Genomic DNA, 24,230 nt, shown 5'->3' on the forward strand with positions numbered 1-24,230 from the left:
GTTTAAATCACACCCCTCAAAAATAAAGAAATCATTTAAAAAAATCTTTATATACATATGTATATATTTATTTACTTTTTTTCAGTCTCACCTGTGTTAATTTCATCATTTATACTATATAGTGAAATAAAATAATATTGTTCTAAAAAAAATAAAATCGCAGCTCTGCTGTAAGACTAAGCTTCACAGAAGGACTAACATGACACACTCTGGACACTACAGTTACAGGCAGATATCGCTCCGGACACTGCAGTTACAGGCAGATATCGCTCCGGACACTGCAGTTACAGGCAGATATCGCTCCAGACACTGCAGTTACAGGCAGATATCGCTCCGGACACTGCAGTTACAGGCAGATATCGCTCCGGACACTGCAGTTACAGGCAGATATCGCTCCGGACACTGCAGTTACAGGCAGATATCGCTCCGGACACTGCAGTTACAGGCAGATATCGCTCCGGACACTGCAGTTACAGGCAGATATCGCTCCAGACACTGCAGTTACAGGCAGATATCGCTCCGGACACTGCAGTTACAGGCAGATATCGCTCCGGACACTGCAGTTACAAGCAGATATCGCTCCGGACACTGCAGTTACAGGTAGATATCGCTCCGGACACTGCAGTTACAGGCAGATATCGCTCCGGACACTGCAGTTACAGGCAGATATCGCTCCAGACACTGCAGTTACAGGCAGATATCGCTCCGGACACTGCAGTTACAGGCAGATATCGCTCCGGACACTGCAGTTACAAGCAGATATCGCTCCGGACACTGCAGTTACAGGCAGATATCGCTCCAGACACTGCAGTTACAGGCAGATATCGCTCCAGACACTGCAGTTACAGGCAGATATCGGCTATGGAGCACAGCCACCATTAGGTCCTGATCCAGCATCACATTATGCTTAGCCACCAATGATAACGTACATCATAAGATGTTAAAGGGAACCAGTCATGTAAAAAAATGCAATAAACTTAAAGATATGAGGTTAATCTGCAGGTAAATGACGTTCTACGACTACCCAGACACCGCACTGAAAGCCTGAATACCAGGAGGAAATGAAATGTATTCCTCCAAGAATCCTCTGGCTTTTAGTCATATGGACATGGCCAGCATGCTTTCAGTCACTGCTCAGCACATCGTGAGGGGCGGCTGTAACCACACACTGGCACTGACTGACAGCCAGCTCAGCATTGCATCGGTACAGAGCCGGCTGTCAATCAGTTCCAGGTTACAGCCACCGCTCACTGTCACCACTGAGTGGTGACTAACGCTGCTCCGGCCGTGCCCCTATGACTGAAAGCCCAAGGCAGTCGGGAGGAATACAGTTAATTTCCTCATGGCAGTTGGGCATTCAGTGCAGAGGCTGGATACTTTTATAACACTATTCACCTGCAGATTAACCCCATTACTGTAGGATAATAGCAATTTTTTACATGACTGGTTCCCTTTAAGCAGCTAAATGAGAAAAGGAAGAAATAGTCGCTAGTGTCATAGTTAACGATAAGCGAACGCATGGAAGCTCGGGTTCAGCTGGACTTTAGATGGAGTGCAATTCGGGACCCAGACTTGACCTGAACTCACATGGAAGTCAAAGATTGGGCAGTTTAGCTCTCTGTCCACATACAGCCAGCCATAATCAGAGCCCTTCCACGGGAGGAAGGGGTTTTCTTTTGGACACACTACATCTTAAAATGTCGGTTTTATCCCCAGTGAGAGCCATTCAGAGGCTTCAAGCAGCTCACACTGGGCTGACCACAGAGTACCCGAGCACAGCGATGCTCGCTTGAGTGGTTAGCATACGCACAGCACTCGAATTCAAAACTGATTTTGTTTTAAAAAAAAAAAAATCTAATCTTTATCTTTAAATAGCGCTAATATATTCCGCAGCGCTTTACATACATCAGGAACACTGTCCCCATTGGGGCTCACAATCTAAAGTCCCTATTGGTATGTCTTTGAAGTGTGGGAGGAAACCGGAGAACCCGGAGGAAATGCACACAAACATGGGGAGAACATACAAACTCCTTGCAGATGGTGTCCTTGGTGGGATTTGAACCCAGGACCCCAGCGCTGCAAGACTGAACCACCATGCCGCCCTATGTGTTCAGTAAAACCCCCGAACTTTACAATTTGGGTTTGCTCATCTCTAGTTATAGTAGTGTACGGGTACAGGCTCTAATTCATCAGTTTTCCCCAGAATTCTGCCGTAAACCAGCCAGAACTTTCAGCCTCTTTACACCAGTCCTCACCAGCTTGGTCAATTTATTGAAAAGCGCGCAGAACGTCATGTGTAGGGGCCATGGATGAAGGCAGTTGCTAAATTCATCATAATTTAAGTCTTATAAAAATGGCATAAATTACGCCAGTAATAACCTTCAGTCTTTAACTGCAGATATTTTGAAATTTAATTTATATATAAAAAGAATGTACAGCATAGATGAAACAAAGTTGGAAAAAAAAAAAACTAATAAAAATAATTAGAATGAAAAATAAAAAAATTAAAATTGTAATTTACTCAGTGAAGTCTCAAAGGGTTAGAATGAAAAAGTCACACTTTTCAAGATGGATTTAGAATTAGTGAACTTTCTGCATTAAGGTACACAAACCCATAAATGTGTCCGTCAAATGCTGCCTGCTGGGCGCCAATTACGTTTTATTGTTTGGTTCACACATCTGCTGTTTTGTGCATAATATTTCTGGGTCAATTAATCGACAAATCAAAGGTTTCCCGACACTTTACATTCTGTGCTCTGGGCCTCTAAAACACTTGAAATATTTATTTCCATTGAGGACCACTTAACCCCATGTACTCTCCCCCAATTCCCTTAATATAGTAAATGGCTGGGGAGGGGAAAAGATGGATAAAAATATATATATTTTACATTTCAAAAAACTAACATTAAAGGAAACCTTTCACCACTTTTTTTTGCTATAAGCTGCGGCCACCACCACCGAGCTCTTATATACAGCATTCTAACATGCTGTATATAAGAGTCCAAGCCGGGGGTATAACATAAAAAACACTTTAAAATACTTAGCTAAGAGTCGCGTGGTGGGCCTTATGGGCGTCTCCCTTGTCCGGTGCCGGCGCCGCCTCTTTTGGCCAACTTTGTGCTTCTTCTCCTCTAGCCGCGGTGCACATGCGCAGGACGGGCGAGTGTGTATGACGTAGCCGCGTCATGTGCCCAGGCTTCAGAAAGAGGACGAAGATGGCCGAAAGAGGAGGCGCCAGCACCGGACAATTGAGGCGCCCATAAGGCCCACCGCGCGACCGTTAGGTAAGTATTATAAAGTGTTTTTTATATTATACCCCTGGCCTAGGTTCTTATGGTGGTGGTGGCCGCAGCTTATAGGCCAAAAAAAATGGTGACGGGTTCCCTTTAAAGCAACTTCGGTCTAACAAAGAATCTAAGCCTATGACACCATGGATAGCAACAAGGGACAGTGAACATATTTTGGGCAATATTCTCAATTATGAATGTAATAAACCAACAGCGGTATTGTATATAGCATCATGTCCTCTGCTCCCAATGAAGCTATGACGGTAAGTTGTACCATTGACGTTACTAAATAAACAGCCATCACGGTAAGCCAACATTTTTAGGTTCTTGTTGGGGTTCCTTTTAAGAAAGTATGAAAATTATGGCTTTTTAAAATAAAATTATGATTTTAAAAACAGTCAAAAAGAAAGTGTGTGTGTGTTATGGAAGCTTTATTGATCACTATGACGGATCATGGCCACAATAATAGAAGTCAAAAGACCAGCGTTGCAGGACCTACTGCCTCTGACATTATGTAAGCCGTGGCCCTCTGTGTTACATCCATAGCGGTTGTACCATGCATCTAAGGTTTAGAGGATCTACCGTGGGTGTGTATTTAGTGGACCGTGGAGCACTGCTACGCCAGAAAGATAAAATAAGAAGACGGCAATAAATGCATCACTACGTTGCAAAGAGGAACCTTTTGGAAAAACTTGTAGACTTACCTGAGAAGACCTCTGTCAGCAATGCTTCGCTGAGCCCTGGAGAGCCGGAGGTGCTTGTCCCATATGACCAGCTTTGACAGATAACTTGCAGGAGGAGGGTTTGAGCTCTTGTTGCCTGAACAGTCAAATTAGGCAGCTCAAAAATATATTCATTCACAGGAACGTGAGTGCGTTTCGTCCTAGAAGAAAAATATACATTATGTATGTTAAAAATTGTGACATTTCTGATTCATTCACATATCTTATAATCTTTTGTGCACAATGAAAAGTAGATATAAATGATAAATTGTGATCATATGACATTGACACATCTGGATTTTTCTATTTTTTATTCCACACAAAAAAAAAATCCATATGAATATAACACTACGGTTACTCAACAATAGCAGGAGGAATTATGCTACTGGTGTGTCTTCATTTAACTTGTCATATGACATAGGATTCATGCCAGAACCATCCCGAAACACTGTGTCTGCAAATTGAGGTTATGACCTGGCATAAATTCTAAGTAATATGACAAGGCTCGTTAAAGAGTCACTTTTGACTTTTGGGATTGCTGCCTCCAATAGGTGGTACTAGAGTTCGTTTACTTCCTCAATGAAGACACCATTTGAATATTTTTCATAGGAGCAATGCAGCTTAAAGTCTCCTCACCACTGGCATGCTGGAATGGTGTGTCAGTCTCCGCAAGGAGAATAGCTTCCCCCTTAGGCTCTGGTTAATTAATGCCTTCACATCCAGGTACCCAAGTAAATGTTCCTTGACAATTTACTTGAAGATTTTTCCTGCTATGGAGGTCAGGCTTATTGGCCTTAAATTTGCCCTTTTCCAATATAGACACAAAGTTCATAGTTATTTTGTTCAGCTCACCCTCTTGCTGTGTAAGTCGAATACTTCTGCAGCACGGACTAGCAGGCGCAACCACCTGTCTGCAATGAAGTAAAAGAATGGTTGTCCAGCGCTCCGGAGTGATCAGGCCAAACGCGATGTCGTTGTGAAATTTTTTTCCTCTGTATGGAGATTGTCTGACCCACAATGTAAATCTTTTTATTTACGCACAAAAAGCGATAATAAACCCGGAAATCTTATTTGATTGGTCTGTTCACTCTGGAGCGTTGGACAACCATTCTTTTCCAATATAGAGTGTCAACTCCTGTTTCTGATGACTTATTGAAAATTAATGCAAGCAGTACTATTATTTCCTCTATCTCTTTCAGACTCTGGGGTGTAAATCATCTTGGTCCTGGGGACTTGGTTTCCTTCAACTTCGCTAAATTTTCTCTCATCAATCCTTTGCACTCCTGATTGTCATGTCTATCATAATTTTTGTTGATGCTCGCGTTAGTTTTTTTTGGGAGAAGATTAAAAACTAATGCTAGTATCAACATCCATTGTATTAAAAGGAATCTATGCTATAGTTTACACAGCACAATTTTTCTGACCTCTGAGAAGAATAGTGACTAATCACTTGATGCTTATTTACCTCCTCAAAAAAAACCAGGATAGAGACTTAAGGCCCCGTTACACGAAACGACATCGCTAACGAGATGTCGTTGGGGTCACGGAATTCGTGACGCACATCCGGCCTCGTTAGCGACGTCGTTGAGCGTGACACGTACGAGCGACCGCTAACGATGCAAAATATTCACCAAATCGTTGATTGTTGACTCGTCGTCCATTTCCCAAATATCGTTGCTGGTGCTGGACGCAGGTTGTTCGTCGTTCCTGAGGCAGCACACATCGCTTCGTGTGACACCCCAGGAACGACGAACAACACCGTACCTGCGTCCTCCGACAACGAGGTGGGCATGACATTCATGCGGTTGCTCTCCATCCCTCCGCTTTGATTGGATGCCTGCCGTGTGACGTCGCTGTGAGGCAGCAAAAACCGCCCCCTTAGAAAAGAGGTGGTTCGCCGGCCACAGCGACGTCGCTAGGAAGGTAAGTATGTGTGACGGGTACTAGCGATATTGTGCGCCACGGGCAGCGATTTGCCCGTGACGCACAAACGACGGGGGCGGGTGCTTTCACGAGCGACATCGCTAGCGATGTCGCTGCATGTAAAGCGCCCTTTAGACTAATGAATTTTGATGTTCTCCAAAATTACAAAATTGATGAGGGAAGGATCAGAATGAGACACAAAAAAACAATATACTACATGAACAGACTTTACTTGAACTTTTAACATAAGCGCATTCAGCCAGCAACTGGTCTGCAGAGGCTCAGCGAGTCCCAATCACAGCTTCATCTCCTATTATTTCACGTCTGAATTTCTCAGTCATTCAGTAGGAAGTCAGGTCATGGAAGCTGGTGACCTGCTGGCTCCACTCCCTTTACCGTCACTTACACTGTTGCAAAGGATTTTTCTTTGCAATTTATTCTTGGCAGAAATTTGTCCAAAAAGACCCAACTCCGTCCTCTGGGAGACAAACATCTGTAAACTTGATACTGAGCTACACAGCAAAGTTATCACTTTGATTTACTACAATGCAAAAATCAAGAGGAATAAACATCATTTTTCCAGAAGTCTGCAGATGTAATATAAGGGATTCAATAGACACAATGCTGAATTGTACACAAGTCATCCTCAAATCAGTGACACATTTGGAGTAGGAAAGCAGCCCGGTTACTATTATCCAGCCACGAAATGGCCATATTTAGTTCATGGGAACCTGAAAATCCTTAGTAATGGCTTGGAAATTTAAAAAACACCTCCAGCTTGCAGTTACCCTAATAGGGTAACACATTAAATGTTAAGGTATAAGGAAAATACATTTTCTGCAGTTTCCATGCAGCAGGTTAAATGTTTTCAGTGTCTATCCTAGATTTTATATGGAAACAAGCAGTTTCTGTGATTGCTTCTATACATGCAGATTTATACACAGAAATGGTCATCAACTAAAAAGTGAAATGCAATGACTTAAAAATAATAGGGGAATAACGAGGGAAAATGCAAAACGGATTCACTATATAAAAGGGCAAACCACTAAAAAGGTGATGCCCTTACATACAACATGGAGTCTACTCGAGGTTTATGAGCGTGGACCAAGTTTTGCGTATGGTCACCCCCTACAGATGGTGTTCATTTCACTTCTACATGCGGGCATCTAACTAAAACTAATATGAAAACAGCATATATTTCATATAAAGGTGGTCTGCATTACAGGATAACCCACCCACTTTCACCTAAAAAGCTGTAGAGCTGCCTGTGTTTTTCTATGGAACTATACACAGCTCTGGCAAAAATTAAGAGACCACTGCACATTTTTATAAAAATCGGATTCTCTACATATCTGAAAGCGATTCCATTCCAGTGTCAGTTGAATTCCACCCAGAGTACAGACCGGCAAAGGGTGAAAGCGACTCTCCACTGACCGGGATGACCGTCATCTAATTCGAATGTCACTCAGCCAGGATGACATCAAGTGACCTACAAAACGAATGGCAAATGGGGTGAAGTGCACGGCAAAAATAGTTCGTAACAGGCTCCTAGAGGCAGAGCTCAAGTCATATAAAGCTAGAAAAAAGCCTTTTATCTATGAGAGGCAAAGAAAGCCAGGCTGCAGTTTGCCAAACACCATATGGATTGGACCATAGAGGACTGCAGTAAGGCAACCTTCTCTTATGAGTCTAAGGGGTACTTTGCACACTACGACATCGCAGGTGCGATGTCGGTGGGGTCAAATTGAAAGTGACGCACATCAGGTGTCGCTGTCGAAGTATGTGAATCCTTTTACATACAATTAACGAGCGCAAAAGCGTCGTTATCGTATGATCGGTGTAGGGTCCGACATTTCCATAATTTCGCAGCAGCGACGGTACGATGTTGTTCCTTGTTCCAGCAGGCAGCACACATCGCTGTGTGTGAAGCCGTAGGAGCGAGGAACATCACCTTACCTGCGTCCCGGCTGCAATGCGGAAGGAAGAAGGTGGGCGGGATGTTTACGTCCCGTTCATCTCAGCCCCTCCGCTCCTATTGGCCGCCTGCCATGTGACGTCGCTGTGACGCCGCACGACCCGCCCCCTTAGGAAGGAGGCAGTTCGCCGGCCAGAGCGACGTCGCATGGCTGGTAAGTGCATGTGAAGCTGCCGTAGCTGTAATGTTCGCTACGGCAGCAATCACAAGATATCGCTGCTGCGACGGGGGCGGGGACTATCGCGTTCGGCATCGCAGCATCGGCTTGCAATGTCGTAGTGTGCAAAGTACCTTTAAGTTTCAGCTTTGCCCAACACCTGGCCGTCTAATGGTTACACGGAGACCTGGAGAGGCGTACAAGCCACAGTGTCTTGCACCCACTGTGAAATTTGGTGGAGGATCGGTGATGATCTAGGGATGCTTCAGCAAGGCTGGAATTGGGCAGATTAAACTTTGTGAAGGACATATGAATCAAGCCACATACAAGTTTATCCTAGTAAAACAGTTGCTTCCTTGTGCTCAGGCAATGATCCCCAACTCTGAGGACTTGTTTTTCAAGCAGAACAATGCACCAAGGCATACAGCTATGTCAATCAATGTGTGAATGAAGGACCACCACATCAAAACCCTTTTATGGCCAGCTTAATCTCCAGACCTGAACCCCGTTGAAAACCTCTGGAATGTAATCAAGAGGAAGATGGATAATCACAAGCCATCAAACAAAGAAGAACTACTTACATTTTTGCACTAGGAGTAGCAGGTGGTCACCAAAAAGCAGTGTGAAAAACTGGTGGAAAGCATGCCAAGATGCATGAAAGTTGTGATTAAAAATCATGCTTATTCCACAAAATATTGATTTCTGACTCTTCCTGAGTTAAAATATTAGTATTGTTGTTTCTAAATGATTATGAACTTGTTTTCTTTGCATTATTTGAGGTCTGAAAGCGATGCATTGTTTTTGTTATTTTGACCATTTCTCATTTTCAGTAAATAAATACAAAATTTATTGCTTGGAAATTCGGAGACATGTTGTCAATAGTTTGACTCCAACATCCTGACAAAAACCTAAAATGTTTTACACAAGCTCCGATAATTCCTGATTGTCTGTGCTATGCCATGTGATGTACTAAATGTAGGGCATTAAGATGAAGCTGCCGCAAAATGTCATTCATTAGTTCAGTCTGACTGTTTTGATTTGCAGGTACCTGTAAATTGCAGGTAAAACAACTTGAAATTGACCCTCCGAGAATCGATCCACTTATCTCTAATGTTTACGTAATAAGATCAACAGCAGGACAGAGTGGAGGAGCGGCGCCAGTTCAGGAATGACGTAAATATATATATATATTTTAATTTATGCAGTATTCCGTAGTGATGGATAAGGGGTTCGAAAGTAGTGGACAACCTTTTAAGTGTTTGGTTTATTACTTAAAGTAAACCTGTCACCAGATTTGGTGACTATAAGCTGCGACCACCACCAGTGGGCTCTTATATACAGCATTCTAACATGCTGTATATAAGAGCCCAGGCCGCTGTGTAGAACGTAAAAATCACTTTATAATACTCACCTAAACGGTCGATGCGGTGCAGACTGGTCAGATGGGTGTTTCCGTTCACTGGGTTCGGCGCCTCCTCTTTCGTACATTTTTGTCCTCCTTCTTCTGAAGCCTGTGTGCATGTTGCATCCTACGTTATGCACACAGGCCGGCACTGAGGTCCCGCACACGCACACTACAATACTTTAATTTGCCCTGCTCAGGGCACATCAAACTACGCCTATGCAGGACTTCAATGCTGGCCTGTGTGCATGATGTAGGATGCGTCATGTATCCAGGCTTCAGAAGAAAGAGGACAAAGATGGCCAAAGAAGGAGGCGCCCATCTCACCTGTCTGCACCGCACCGACCGTTTAGGTGAGTATTATAAAGTGATTTTTAGGTTCTATACAGCGGCCTGGTTTGTTATATACAGCAGGGTTCTCCAACTCCAGTCCTCAAGGCCCACCAACAGTGCATGTTTTCAGGATTTCCTTAGCATTGCACTGCTGTTGGAGCCAGCACCTGGGCAGGTAATTACATTAACACCTGTGCAATACTAAGGAAATCCCAAAAACCTGCACTGTTGGTGGGCCTTGAGGACTGGAGTTGGGGACCTCTGATATACAGCATGTTAGAATGCTGTATATAAGAGCCCACAGGTGGTGGCCGCAGCTTATAGTCACCTAATCTGGTGACAGGTTCCCTTTAATCAAAGCTAGAAATACTAGGGGTTAAATTCTGCTCTGCCATTATGAAGAGACGAGAATATATGAGGCTGGAGATCCGATAAATCAATGTATAGTTTATTTTGTCAATACGTTTCGAAGTAACAAACTTCTTCAGGGGTTTGTCCTGAAGAAGCTTATATTACTTCGAAGCGTGTTGACAAAATAAACTACACTTTGATTTATCGGATCTCCAACCTCATATCTTCTTGTCTCTTCATAACGGCAGGGCAGAATTTAACCCCTGCTATCTCCAGCCTTGATTTTGTTTACCGTGGGTCTGCAGAAGCCATTTCACAGCAATCGCTGTGGTTGTGGGTTTGCAACCCTAACCTGGTGATCGTTTATGCATTCTTCCTCATCCTTGTTATCTGGAGAAGACCCATTTGCGCTTTCTTTTCTTTCCAAGTACACATGATGTGTTACTACTTACACATTTTGTTTCCTTAATAGATATATGCAAACTATCGTAGACAGAAAATATTCTAAGGTAAAGGCTCTTTAATTAACTGCTAGTACCATACATGTACCAAGCAAGTTCATGGTGAAATTAAAGCATACAAATAAAAGGTAACTTGAGGTGCGAAACAAGTTCTAATCTAAAATCCTAGTAAACAAAAAATATATCCCTGAAGTGCAATAAAACATACATAGTTAATTAAAAACTGTAAAGATATGCGAAATCCAAAATCAAATATTTTCTTATAGTGGATTTCAATAACCTCCAAGGAAATAAAGCAGTGAGGACTTCTGTTTTCTTTTTTTTCCAGTGTTATTGTAAAAAGCGAAGGAAAAGCGAGCCACCACATTAGAAGTCGGATCATGTGTGCAGCAAATGCCTCCAATAAATGTTTCAGTAATTGGGAACGACTAAAGATAAAAGAAAAACAGAATATACTGGGCCAGCTTCATTTCTGGACGTAAATGTAAATATTACTTCTAGAAAAAGTAATTAAGCCCCCGGAGCACCTGCTCGTTCCAGCCCGTAATCGGTAATTAATTCTCTACTGTAAAAGAATACAGCTCTCCAGACACGTACATGTACATTGAGCGGGTTAGAGGGGAATAGCGGCTCTCATAATCATCAGGAGAGGACAATAATATTATAATGAAGTCCTTTTCCCATTGCTGACATTTATGGCATATCCACAAAATATTTAATTAATGTTGCTTTATTATGAGAATTGGTAAAATTCCAAGGAACTTATCGATTATCGTGTGATAATTTTTTTTAAAGTGATGCGCTCATTTCGTAGATAGGCATTGTCCTAAAGTCCAAAAAGCAATAGAGTTGAGTAAGGGCAAAAATGTTTCCTAGACCATAACCAAAGACAAGCAAATTACTACAAAGAGTTTATGGGTCCAAAAAAGAAGAAAAAACTTAAAGGGAATCTGTACATTAAAGGGAACCTGTCATCACTTTTTTGGCCTATAAGCTGCGGCCACCACCATCGGGCTCTTATATACAGCATTCTAACATGCTGTATATAAAAGCGCAGGCGTGAGAACATAAAAAAACACTTTATAATACTTACCCAACGGTCACGCTGTGGGCCTAATGGGCGTCTCCGTTGTCCAGTGCCGGTGCCGCCTCTTTTGGTCATCTTTGTTCTCCTTCTTCTCTAGCCGCGGTGCATGACGGGTCCGACGTCATCCACACTCGCCGGCATTCAGGTCCTGAGCAGGGAAGATCAAAGTATTGCAGTGCACCTGCGTAGGACCGGTGAGTGTGTATGACGTAGCCGCGTCATGCACCCAGGCTTCAGAAAGAGGATGAAGATGGCTGAAAGAATGAAGCGCCGGCACCGGAGAACAGAGACACCCATTAGGCCCACAGCGCGACCGTTAGGTAAGTATTATAAAGTGTTTTTTATGTTATACCCCGGCCTAGGCTCTTATATACAGAATGTTAGAATGCTGTATATAAGAGCCCGGTGGTGGTGACCGCAGCTTATAGGCCGAAAAAGTGGTGACAGGTTCCCTTTAAAATTGTCCCAAATATACATATGGTCATGCAGTACTTTGAAATGTAAGTCCAGCTATATCTTTCTATTTTCAATCTGTTGCTCCATTCTCGAGCAATTAAAGAGGTTATCCAGTACTTGTACATTGATGGCCTATCCTTTGATAGTCTATGGAACCATTAACATGTCTGTGATTTATCGCAGATCATGCAATCTGTTGAAAATTGCGCAGACGTTGAATTTTGGCCTGAGTGTCGCATCAAAATCAGAAATAGGTCAGACAAAAAATGACATCCGAGTGCAGTTCAGTTTTCATGTACTGTCATAAGGGAGAAGTTAGAGATTTTTTTTTTTTTTTAGTTTTTAATTTTATTTCTACAGGTACAGGAATAACGGATCACACTTGGACCACACTCTGATCAAATCTGAATAACAGTTTTTCTCATATGTGGAAAGAATGGACATCTGAATGAGCCCTCGTAGAGAAAATCAGTGTATATATGAGGGATGTTACAACTAGGTCCTGACTGCCAAGCCAGAGAAAATCACTATACTAGGCCGAGCTTCATTCTCATGACCCAAGGTCAACATGGCTCTTCATTAAAGTGCAAAAATAAACCCTGCAATAGACAAGTAGCCTTACAGAGAGCATTTATACCTAACAGATCTGCTTTAGAAAATAGGTTAAAGAGCAATCAAAATGAAGGATGTTCTATGGGGAGAAATAAATTGTAATGTAACTAGCTGAACAGGAATCTCATTACAGCAGAGGCTGGACCATCTCCAGAACAGTTACAAAGGAAACACAATGACTTACCACCTCTATTTTCCTTAACCGTTCCCACCTAAAATTGATAATGCTCAGTTGCTCCCACGAGTTTTTTTTTTTTTAAAAATTGCTTAATGGTCAAAATTGTAACATGAAAAGACCAAGCTATGTAAGCAATGTATAGGTGGACATTGTTGTACAGTGTGTCCACCGCCATTAACTTGAGAACGGCGGAAGCTATAGGCATAGAAGTGGTGTCTAGGTACAGTAAAGTGGCCACGCAATGAAACCACCTATAGCGCCACCTGGTGGAAAACAACAGAGTTAGCATTTTTATCTCGAAAACGGAACGAAATGGAGAAAAAAAGTGAATTAAAAAATTGTAGGGCATCATCAATTCAATGCGAATCGACACCTTGCATACAGAAATGCTATGATATGAAACCCATGATCCCCCCAAAACATCGAATGCTGGTCACGCATATGGCGCTCATTTACCTTTAATGCTCAAAGTGGCCACCGTCAGCTGCAATGCACATCTGAACTCTGGACAGCATACTGTTTCTTGCTGCACATTGTGCAATATGGCAGGTGACACGTTTGCACAAGCATCTGTGATACGTCGTCGTAGGTCCTGTAATGTTGGTGGAGGGGTCGCATACACCTGCTGTTTGATGTGACCTCACAGAAAGAAGTCCAATGGGGTCAGGGCAGGTGAGCGTGGAGGCCACTCCACACAGCCACCATACCCAATGACTTGTAGGAAGGTCTCCATGAGGTATCGCTTCACGTCCACAGCCTTATGAGTTTTCCACGTTCTAATCACAGCATTTCTGTATGCAAGGTGTCGATTCGTATTGAATTGATGAAGCCCTACAACTTTGTATTTAACTTTTTTCTCAATCTCGTTCTGTTTTCGAGATAAAAATGCTAACTCCGTTGTTTTCCACCAAGTGGTGCTATAGGTGGTTTCATTGCGTAGCGCATGGCTACTTTACTATACCTAGACACCACTTCTATTCCTATAGCAGCCACCGTTCTCATGTTAATGGCGGTGGACAGGATATGGGTGGACACACTATATATGAGTAGGGGATGAAAAAAGAAATTTGGAAGTGTGGGGTCTAAGGCTCATTTGTTCCTCCACACTCACTTTACAACTGAAAAATGGGGGAAAATAATGAAATAGTGAGGGAAACAAAAACAATTGGCAAGCTGAATATTTTTTTTATTAGGGTACATTCAAAATTGTGATCACTTATCATATTTTGCAGTGGAGAAGTGAAAGTGACCAAAAATGGCATTTATGACTGCATGGGGTAATTACATTTTAACATTTCATAGATCAGACTGTTATGGCAATAGTATTTTGAATTGTGAAAAACAGTAGGGGCTAGATTTTTTTAATATTTTAATGTTAATTTACAAAAAGAAAATAATAATTTTTACTTTACTTTTCACTCTCCTTAGATAGACTTGAACCTGCCATCATTAAATTGCTTAAACAGTTTGGCCACTACTTTTACATTGATATCCTTAGGATAAGTCATCAATGTTTGATCAGCCGGGGTCCTACGGTACATCCCGCACCCCCGCCGATCAGTTGTTCTTGGTGACAGCAGCAGCAGCAGGCAGCCGGAAATTATCAGTTCTGGAGCTGCTCCGTCTTCCAATAGCAGCGGCGGCCAGGTACTGCACATCTACCTCCTATTGATTTGAATGGGAGGCGGATGTGCAGTTCCCAGCCGCGGCCACTATTAGAAGACGGAGCAGCTCTAGAACTGCACATTTCCACCTGCTGCTGCCACAGTCACCGAGAACAGCTGATTGGCAAGGGCGCCGAGTGTCGGACCCGGGTTAATCAGACATTGATGACCTATCCTTAGGATAGGCCATCAATGTAAAAGTAGTGACCAACCCCTTTAAATTATATACTGCAATACTACAGAAGTTCAGTATGTAGAAGAAATTACGAGCTCCTATGAAGCCCAGCCACAGGTCTCAAAAGTTGGCAGCGACTTGGTCTTTAGTAGGCATCCTATCAGCATCCTACAATTGTATTATAAGTAGAGGTGCTTACTTCCCAGTTGTGTCACACGTATGGAGGGGTTTCTGGTGCTGGAAAAGTCGAGACATAAAATTGGATGCCACTCTCAGATTGAAATTGAAATTTAAGTGGTTAAACATCAGGTTATGCCAGGTACACAGAAGTGAGCAGCTGTCTTGTATGAAACGGGCTCAGCTTCCGAGCCTGCTCTATAGTTAGTAGTCAAAATTAGGCAACTTACAATTAGGCTAGATACACCATACTTAGCAGAACAGATCATGGTAGATTGGCTAAATGTTGATACGCTTTAAGTCTGATGGACCAGAAAATTTTTTTGAACACAACATCTTCCTAGGCGATGATGCCATTAATGGTTGGCTAAGATGTTGAATCGTTGAATGATAGTATAGGTAAAATTCGGCTTCTTTAGACTAATGGGTATGGCCCCCTTAAAGGGAACCTGTCACCGGATGTTTATAATACTCACCTAACAGTCGATGCAGAGCAGACTAGTCAGATGGGCGTCTCCATTCTCCGGGTCTGCGCCTCCTTTTTCGGCCATTGTTGCCCTCTTTCTGAAACTAGTGTGGATGACGCATTCTACGTCATCTACAGAAGCCGACATTGAGGTCCCGCGAAGACGCAAAAGTGCACCTGCACAGGACCTCAATGTCCGCTTGTGTGTATGACGTAGAATGTGTCATCGACACTAGCTTCAGAAGGAAAACATAGATGGCCGAAAGAGGGGGCGAGGACTCGGTGAACAGAGACGCCCATCTGACCAGACTGCTCTGCATTGACCGTTAGGTGAGTATTATAAACATCAGGTGACAAGTTCCCTTTAAGACAATGTTCCCTTAGAACTAGAAGCCAATCAACTTCACCATAAATCAAAGGAAGATTAAAGATGTAAGATAAATGTGAACAATGCAAATGATATTAATGTATTAAGTGATAAAGTCAAAAGCACATCCTTCCCTTTGAATCTAAGCCATCACTAATTATTAATAATTCTACTTAATGCACTCACACAAACAAGCCACATTTAAAAGACAAAAGAGAACAAAAACACAACAAGTCTCTGCTTTCATTATGATGAGGCATTTAAGAGACCACAGCCAGAGAACAAACCACCAATACATAGGATCTTCAAGCAACTCTCATGTGTTATTCAAGAGGCCACAAACCACATAAGAAGTGCTTGATATATATGGAACGTGTTTTCTGGAACATATTTTTAGCTCATGGTTTTGTTTTCATTTTTTTTGCTAAGGGCTTTATGCATTAGTTTCACAACTTTTAAATTAGACTGAGGAGAAAACTCCAGATGTTCCTTTCACACAAAGTAGGGGGCATCCGTCAATGAGGAAGACATCAGTAGGGGGTTGTGATGATGACTTAATCTTCAATAAAAGTTTTAATATTCATAAACTCATAGGGGTCAAATCAGTAAGATTGACTTAACGCACACTCGCCAGGGTGGGAGTACAAGGTGTAGAATAAATCAAGAGGCACACGCTACCTAAACAAATTAGCGCATCTTTTGAGTGTTGTGCACCGCGACAGAAATGCAACTCTTGTCAAAGACTGCAGTAGTATTTCAGCTGTACTAAATGCCGACACTTTTGATGAATTTGGCGGGTAGACCATGAAACGCCAAATCTCAGACCGGTTCCTAGCATTTCAGCAAATCGATACAAACTCTTGAAACCAGATTTTTTTGTGCAACTTTATGTGTTGATCAAAAATGTAGTGATTTTTAATTTAAGAAAAAAAAAAAGTAGCGATTTTTCAAACCACCAGTTTTCTGACAGAATATTTGATGAATCGGCCAATGGGATCTACAAAGATCTACGCAAATTTGGTTTCCATATCACGTGCTGATGAGGACTAAAGGCCCCCGACCTCGCCAGGGACAATAGATCCCAACTCTTGCCCAACAGAAGATATTGAAGATAGGAATCTGACTAGATGAATTACAACACCTAACCCTTATGTTCTACTGGGAAATAAGTAGCAGCTATAGGTGTGTGGCAGTGGGTCGTGCTACGCTCCACATACAGAACATGAGCACTATGCCGAGCTGCTTGTGTGTAGGGGTCGGGAGTGGGATTTCCTATCACACTCTAAACCTCTCTAAGGCCTCTTCCACACGTACGTGCCTCCAGTACGTGTGTGGTGCGTTTCCTCACGTACCAGAGACACGTACACACGTAGACCTATGTTTTCAAATCGACTTGGACACACGGATGTATTTACGCACGGAACGTGTGTCCATTCCGTACATACGTGTGTCCGTGTGTTTCTCACGGCAACATGTCCGTTTTTCTCCAGCATCACGGGTGTCACACAGAACGCAAACGAGCCACACGGAGGTGTTCCGAGTGACACGCGCCGGAGAAAACACGTGTTCGAGAAAATAAAAAAAAAAACTGTGCTCACCTTTTCCAGCCCTCCTGTCTCTGCTGCTGCTGTCACTTGCTTCCGACCGCCGCTCATTATGCTCATTGAATATTCACTTCACTGCGGCCGAAAGCAGCAGCGGGGAGGCGGCAGGACCGGAGACTGAAGATCAGCACCACGGACAGCGAAGCAGAAAGTTCCCGTTCTCCGTGTGTTATCACGGATAACACACGGAGAACACACATGTGCCATAAACACGGCTCACGGAGGGCAAAACCGCACCTTTGACACGTCCGTGGTAAACATGCGTGGTTTTTCACGGACGTGTGAAAGAGGCCTAATACACAGTGTACTTCCATGCAGTTCAGCTTCCATTTTGATTCCTAACTTACACCTGAATGTTATTCCTCTATGTTATGCTATCAACTCAACGTTGCATCATCGAAGCAATATGACCAGTTTATTTAAGTATTTTCTTTTCCTGCTATTAGGACACTGTGATTACCCTTCCTTCTAGATTCTCCTAAATAAACTAATTAATTATAAGCATACAGTCAGAGAGGCAAAACTGTGATCTTCTACATTATAATTCACTGACAGGCACTGTGAAGTCATCATCAATATCTGTGATATGAGCTTTTGCCCCAACTCCTATGGAGAATTTCAAAGGTACAATCCAAGCACTTGCATCATTACAGGAACTTTTTCTAATGAGATGGTGACACTCTTTATAGAACACAAAGCCATGTAATTCCCAGAGGGTTATCAAGTACTCAGATTACCAAACTGATGGGAAGTATAACATTAAGTTTGACTAAAAAAAGAGACAACTAAATAATGTAACAGTAGCTGAATCACATATATGATCAGTAACAAAATGATGTAGAAAAAAAAAAGAACCTGGAGTGCTACCTCAGAGGCACAACTGTGATCTTCTACATTATAATTCTCTGACAGGCACTGTAAAATCATCATTAATATCTGTGATATGAGCTTCTGACCCAAATCCTATTAAAAACTTGAAAACATAAGCCAGTAAGATGCTATTTTTTATTATTTTGTGTGACCTTTATGGTAGTACTATGGTGTTTTGTTTTTTTTTCAGTATTCTGTAAGGTAGTGAGCATCTCGCTGGTGGTAATAATATACACACATACTGTACATACAAGTGTTAGTAAGAATGATATTCAGCAGCAGTTACAGATAACCTGTGGCTTTCCAGCTGTCCGGAAACTAAAGGCTTGCAGGATAAGCTTGTAGTTCCTAAACAGCTGGACAGTTGAAAACGTACATCTAATATACAGAAAGTTACAGAAAATTTCCGAACATTTGTATAACCCACACCCATTTATAATGATTTTCTCTTTTATATTGAATACGTTCCTACAAAAGTCAGCTTTACAACTTCCTTGCTTAACTCCCAGTGCACTATGTAATCATGCATGAATGAAGTGTGTAAATCTAAAACTGCAGCTCTAGAGAAAACTTTAGAGGAAAATGATACATAATAGGCCATCAATATTAAAATCCAAAAAAATATTTTTAGCTGCTGCCGTTATCTTTACTCTAGAAAATGTACCCCTATAGTTTGCATATTTTAATTTTTTTTGCAAAAAAAAAAAAAGTGCTAGCTACATCATAGTACATCATAGTAACCTAAAATGTAATTAAAAGGGTTGGCTAGTCACAAATATATCGGTGATCCTTCCTCTGGACAGGTCATCAGTATGGATCCGACATTTGCCACCCCCAAATTTAGCTGTTGGAAGTTCTGGCGACAGCCAGATGTAAACAGTCTACAGAGCTGCACTGCACTGTTCCAATGTGAAGCACCTTCTGCCCATTCTTTTAGAGCGGTTCTGCAGCTCTCGGCATCGGCCGCTACACATTGTGCAGTGCAACTAATACACGGTTTACACCTAGCCAACACCTGAGTTGGTGATACTATTGTACAACCCCATAACTCGTAGAGTCACCATCTTACAACCAAATACATTATTGCCTTTAAACCAGGGTGGGGAACCTTTCTTCTGCCAAGGACCATTTGGAAATTTTTACCCTTTTTTTTTTCCTTCCGGAGAACAAAAAATAATCAGCTTGAAATTTACCCTAATATATAAATAAAAAATAAATAAATCTTTATTTTTATATAGCGCTAACATATTCCGCAGCGCTTTACATGCATCAGGAACACTGTCCCCCATTGGGGCTCACAATCTAAATTCCCTATCTGTATGTCTTTGGAGTGTGGGAGGAAACCGGAGTTCCCGGAGGAAACCCACAAAAACACGGGGAGAACATACAAACTCTTTGCAGATGTTGTCCTATATGTCGTCAAACAATTAACTCACCCCTACACCCCCTACTGTGGTGGCTGGAGCTGCTTCTCTTTGATGTGGCTGTGATGTTCGGTGACATTGATCATATGTTGCGTCTCACAACTGCTTTTCCTGATTTGTCTCGGTCTGGAGCACAGTCAACAGATTGGTAAATCATATACATCACATAGGAGATACTGGGGGTACATACATCACAGGAGGGGCTGGGGGCATATATAGATCACAGGAGGGGCTGAGGCTTAGATATCACTGGGGGCACAGATAGTACTGTCGGACACGGACAGCACTGGGTGGCAAGGACAGCAATAGAGAGGCACAGACATTACCAAGGGAGAATGGACAGCACTGGAGGTTGGCACACAGCATTGGGGAAGTGGCACACAGCACTGGGAGGGGGGCACACAGCACTGGGGGAGTGGAACACAGAAATGTAGAGGTGGCACACAGAACTGGGGAGATGGCACACAGGACTGGTGGGCGCGTACACAGTACTACGGGGTACACAGAACTGGGTGGAGGGCTCACGCAGCACCAGAAGGCATGTACAGCAGTGAGGCTGGTAAACCTGCTGCTCCTCTTCTTCTATGGGACGGGAGCGCACCTTGCACTTATCCCGCCCATATAGTACATCCTCAGCCTGCTGGCACAGGTTAGCGTGCAGAGGACCTAATGTTATGCGCATGCTGTATGCGCATCCTCTCATCACACATTGTGATATAAAGGGCCGGCAGCCGACAAGACAGCGACTGCTGCCTGGGGGCCGCATAAAAAGTCATCGCGGGCCGCAAATGGTCCGAGTGCCAGAGGGTCCCCACCCCTGCTTTAAACCATCACAAAAACTTTTATCACGCCGAAGAGTTAGGGCGTAATCACACAAAAATATAGTGGCCATATTTGATGGCATTACATATGATTAATAAGCTATGGCAGTGATGGCGAACCTATGGCACGCGTGCCAGACAGGGCATGCAGAGCCCTTTTTGCTGGCACGCGCGCTATCGCCACACTGAGCCACTTTGATCTGCCGGTGTGATCGCGCCAGCAGCTCAAAGTGGTGTTTAGCAAAGGAGACATTTCTCCTCGCTCTGACACGCCTCCTCTCCTGGGCCGCAGGCCTGTTGCCTAGGACAAAGGTTGCCAACTCCAGTCCTCAAGGCACACCAACAGTGCATGTTATCAGGATTTCCTTAGTATTGCACAGGTGATAATATAATCACCTGCAAAGGTGCTGAATCCAACACCCATGCAATGCTAAAGAAATCCTGAAAACATGTACTGTTGGTGTGCCTTGAGGACTGGAGTTGGGAACCTCTGGCCTAGGAGACGGATGAGCGTCAGAAGGCGGCGCTGGCGTCTTGTGGCTGCGCGGGAACTGAAGTGATTGAGGACGCAGCAGCGGAGGAGTGGGGGCTGCAAGGTGAGTTTTTTTTTTATTATTTTTAAGCTCTGTGCGGCTGTGGGACAAAGAGCCAGCACGAGGCAAACATGGAAGCACGGGGGACAGAGCCAGCACGGGGCAAACATGGAAGCACGTGGGACAGAGCCAGCACGGGGCAAACATGGAAGCACGTGGGACAGAGCCAGCACGGGGCAAACATGGAAGCACGGTGGACAGAGCCAGCACGGGACAAACATGGAAGCACGGGGGACAGAGCCAGCACGGGGCAAAGATGGGAGCACTGGGCAAACATGGAAGCATGGGGGACAGAGCCAGCACGGGGCAAACATGGAAGCACGGGGGACAGAGCCAGCACGGGGCAAACATGGAAGCACGGGGGACAGAGCCAGCACGGGGCAAACATGGAAGCACGGGGGACAGAGCCAGCACGGGGCAAACAGAGCACAGGGGAAACATGGAAGCACGGGGGACAGAGCCAGCACGAGGCAAACATGGAAGCACAGGGGACAGAGCCAACACGGGGCAAACATGGAGCGCACGGGGGAAACATGGGGAGCACGGGGGACAGAGCCAGCACGAGGCAAACATGGGAGCACTGGGCAAACATGGAAGCACGGGGGACAGAGCCAGTACGGGGCAAACATGGAAGCACGGGGGACAGAGCCAGCACGGGGCAAACATGTGAGCACGGGGGACAGAACCAGCACGGGGCAAACATGGAAGCACGGGGGACAGAGCCAACCCGGGGCAAACATGGGAGCACTGGGCAAACATGGAAGCACGGGGGACAGAGCCAACCCGGGGCAAACATGGGAGCACGGGGCAAACATGGAAGCACGGGGGACAGAGCCAGCACGGGGCAAACATGGAAGCACGGGGGACAGAGCCAGGATGGGGCAAACATGGAAGCACCGGGGACAGAGCCAGCACGGGGCAAACATGGGGAGCACGGGGGACAGAGCCAGCACGGGGCAAACATGGAAGCACGGGAGACAGAGCCAGCACGGGGCAAACATGGGGAGCACGGGAGACAGAGCCAGCACGGGGCAAACATGGGGAGCTCGGGGGACAGAGCCAGCACGGGGCAAACATGGGAGCACGGGGCAAACATGGAAGCACGGGGCAAACATGGGAGCACGGGGGACAGAGCCAGCATGGGGCAAACATGGAAGCACGGGGGACAGAGCCAGCACGGGGCAAACATGGAGCGCACGGGGCAAACATGGAAGCACGGGGGACAGAGCCAGCACGGGGCAAACATGGGAGCACTAGGGACAGAGCAAGCACGGGGCAAACATGGGAGCACGGGGGAAACATGGGGAGCACGGGGGACAGAGCCAGCACGGGGCAAACATGGGAGCACGGGGCAAACATGGAAGCACGGAGGACAGAGCCATCAAGGGGCAACCATGGAAGCACGGGGGACAGAGCCAGCACGGGGCAAACATCGGAGCACGGGGGAAACATGGAAGCACGGGGGACAGAACCAGCACGAGGCAAACATGGAAGCACGGGGGAGAGAGCCAGCTCGGGGCAAACATGGAAGCACGGGGGACAGAGCCAGCACGGGGGAAACATGGAAGCACGGGGGACAGAGCCAGCACGGGGCAAACATGGGAGCACGGGGGACAGAGCAAGCACGGGGCAAACATGGGAGCACGGGGGACAGAGCCAGCACAAGGCAAACATGGAGCGCACGGGGGAAACATGGGGAGCACGGGGGACAGAGCCAGCACGGGGCAAACATGGGAGCACGGGGCAAACATGGAAGCACGGGGCAAACATGGGAGCACGGGGGACAGAGCCAGCATGGGGCAAACATGGAAGCACGGGGGACAGAGCCAGCACGGGGCAAACATGGAGCGCATGGGGGAAACATGGAAGCACGGGGGACAGAGCCAGCACGGGGCAAACATGGAGCGCACGGGGCAAACATGGGGAGCATGGGGCAAACATGGGGAGCACGTAGGACAGAGCCAGCACAGGGCAAACATGGAAGCACGGGGGATAGAGCCAGCACGGGGCAAACATGGAAGCACGGGGCAAACATGGGAGCACGGGGCAAACACGGGAGCACGGGGCAAACACGGGAGCACGGGGCGAACACGGGAGCACGGGGCGAACACGGGAGCACGGGGCGAACATGGGAGCACGGGGCAAACATGGGAGCACGGGGCAAACATGGGAGCACGGGGCAAACATGGGAGCACGGGGGACAGAGCCAGCATGGGGCAAACATGGAAGCATGAGGGACAGAGCCAGCACGGGGCAAACATGGAGCGCACGGGGGAAACATGGAAGCACGGGGGACAGAGCCAGCACGGGGCAAACATGGAGCGCACGGGGCAAACATGGAAGCACGGGGGACAGAGCCAGCACGGGGCAAACATGGAAGCACGGGGGACAGAGCCAGCACGGGGCAAACATGGAGCGCACGGGGCAAACATGGGGAGCTCGGGGAAAATATGGAAGCACGGGGGACAGAGCCAGCACAGGGCAAACATGGAAGCACGGGGGATAGAGCCAGCACGGGGCAAACATGGAAGCACGGGGCAAACATGGGAGCACGGGGCAAACATGGGAGCACGGGGCAAACATGGCTGCAAGGATGGGGGAAACGTGCAAATATGGAGAGAAACGTGCAAAGATTGGGGAAACATGGCTGCAAGGATGGGGGAAACATGCCAGGATGGGGTACATTTAGCAGGAAGGGAAACATGCCAGGAAGGGGTACATTTACCAGTATGGGGGATACATTTACCAGGATGGTGGGATACATTTACCAGAATGGGGGGGAAACATGAAAGGATGGGGGGAAACATGCCAGGATGGGGGTACATGAACATGCCAGGATGAGGAAAAATGCCAGGATGGGGAACATTTAGCAGGAAGGGTGACATTTACCAGGATAAGGGAACATGCCTGGATGAGGTACATTTACCAGGATGGGGTCATTTAACAGCATGGGGGAACATGCCAGGATGGGATATATTTACAATGATGGGGTACATTTACCAGGATGGGTTACATTTACCAGGATGGGGCCATGATGTGGACAAATATACCAGAATGTAGGAAATATATATCAGGATGGGGGACATGTTTAAAAGGAAGTGGCCCAGGAAGGGGACATAACTACA

General features: G+C 45.2%; 1 protein-coding gene across 1 annotated transcript in view; it reads right to left on the reverse strand.

Annotated features, from left to right (window-relative positions):
• VPS13B (vacuolar protein sorting 13 homolog B) overlaps positions 1-24,230 on the reverse strand; it is a 1,405,890-nt gene that overhangs the window by 1,061,384 nt on the left and 320,276 nt on the right. Inside the window, exon 17 of the mRNA XM_075353076.1 lies at positions 3,992-4,170. Within this exon, the coding sequence (XP_075209191.1) occupies positions 3,992-4,170 (179 nt within the window). The remainder of the gene's footprint in view (positions 1-3,991; positions 4,171-24,230) is intronic.

The sequence above is a fragment of the Anomaloglossus baeobatrachus genome, chromosome 6, assembly GCF_048569485.1.
Source record: "Anomaloglossus baeobatrachus isolate aAnoBae1 chromosome 6, aAnoBae1.hap1, whole genome shotgun sequence".
NCBI lineage: Eukaryota > Metazoa > Chordata > Amphibia > Anura > Aromobatidae > Anomaloglossus > Anomaloglossus baeobatrachus.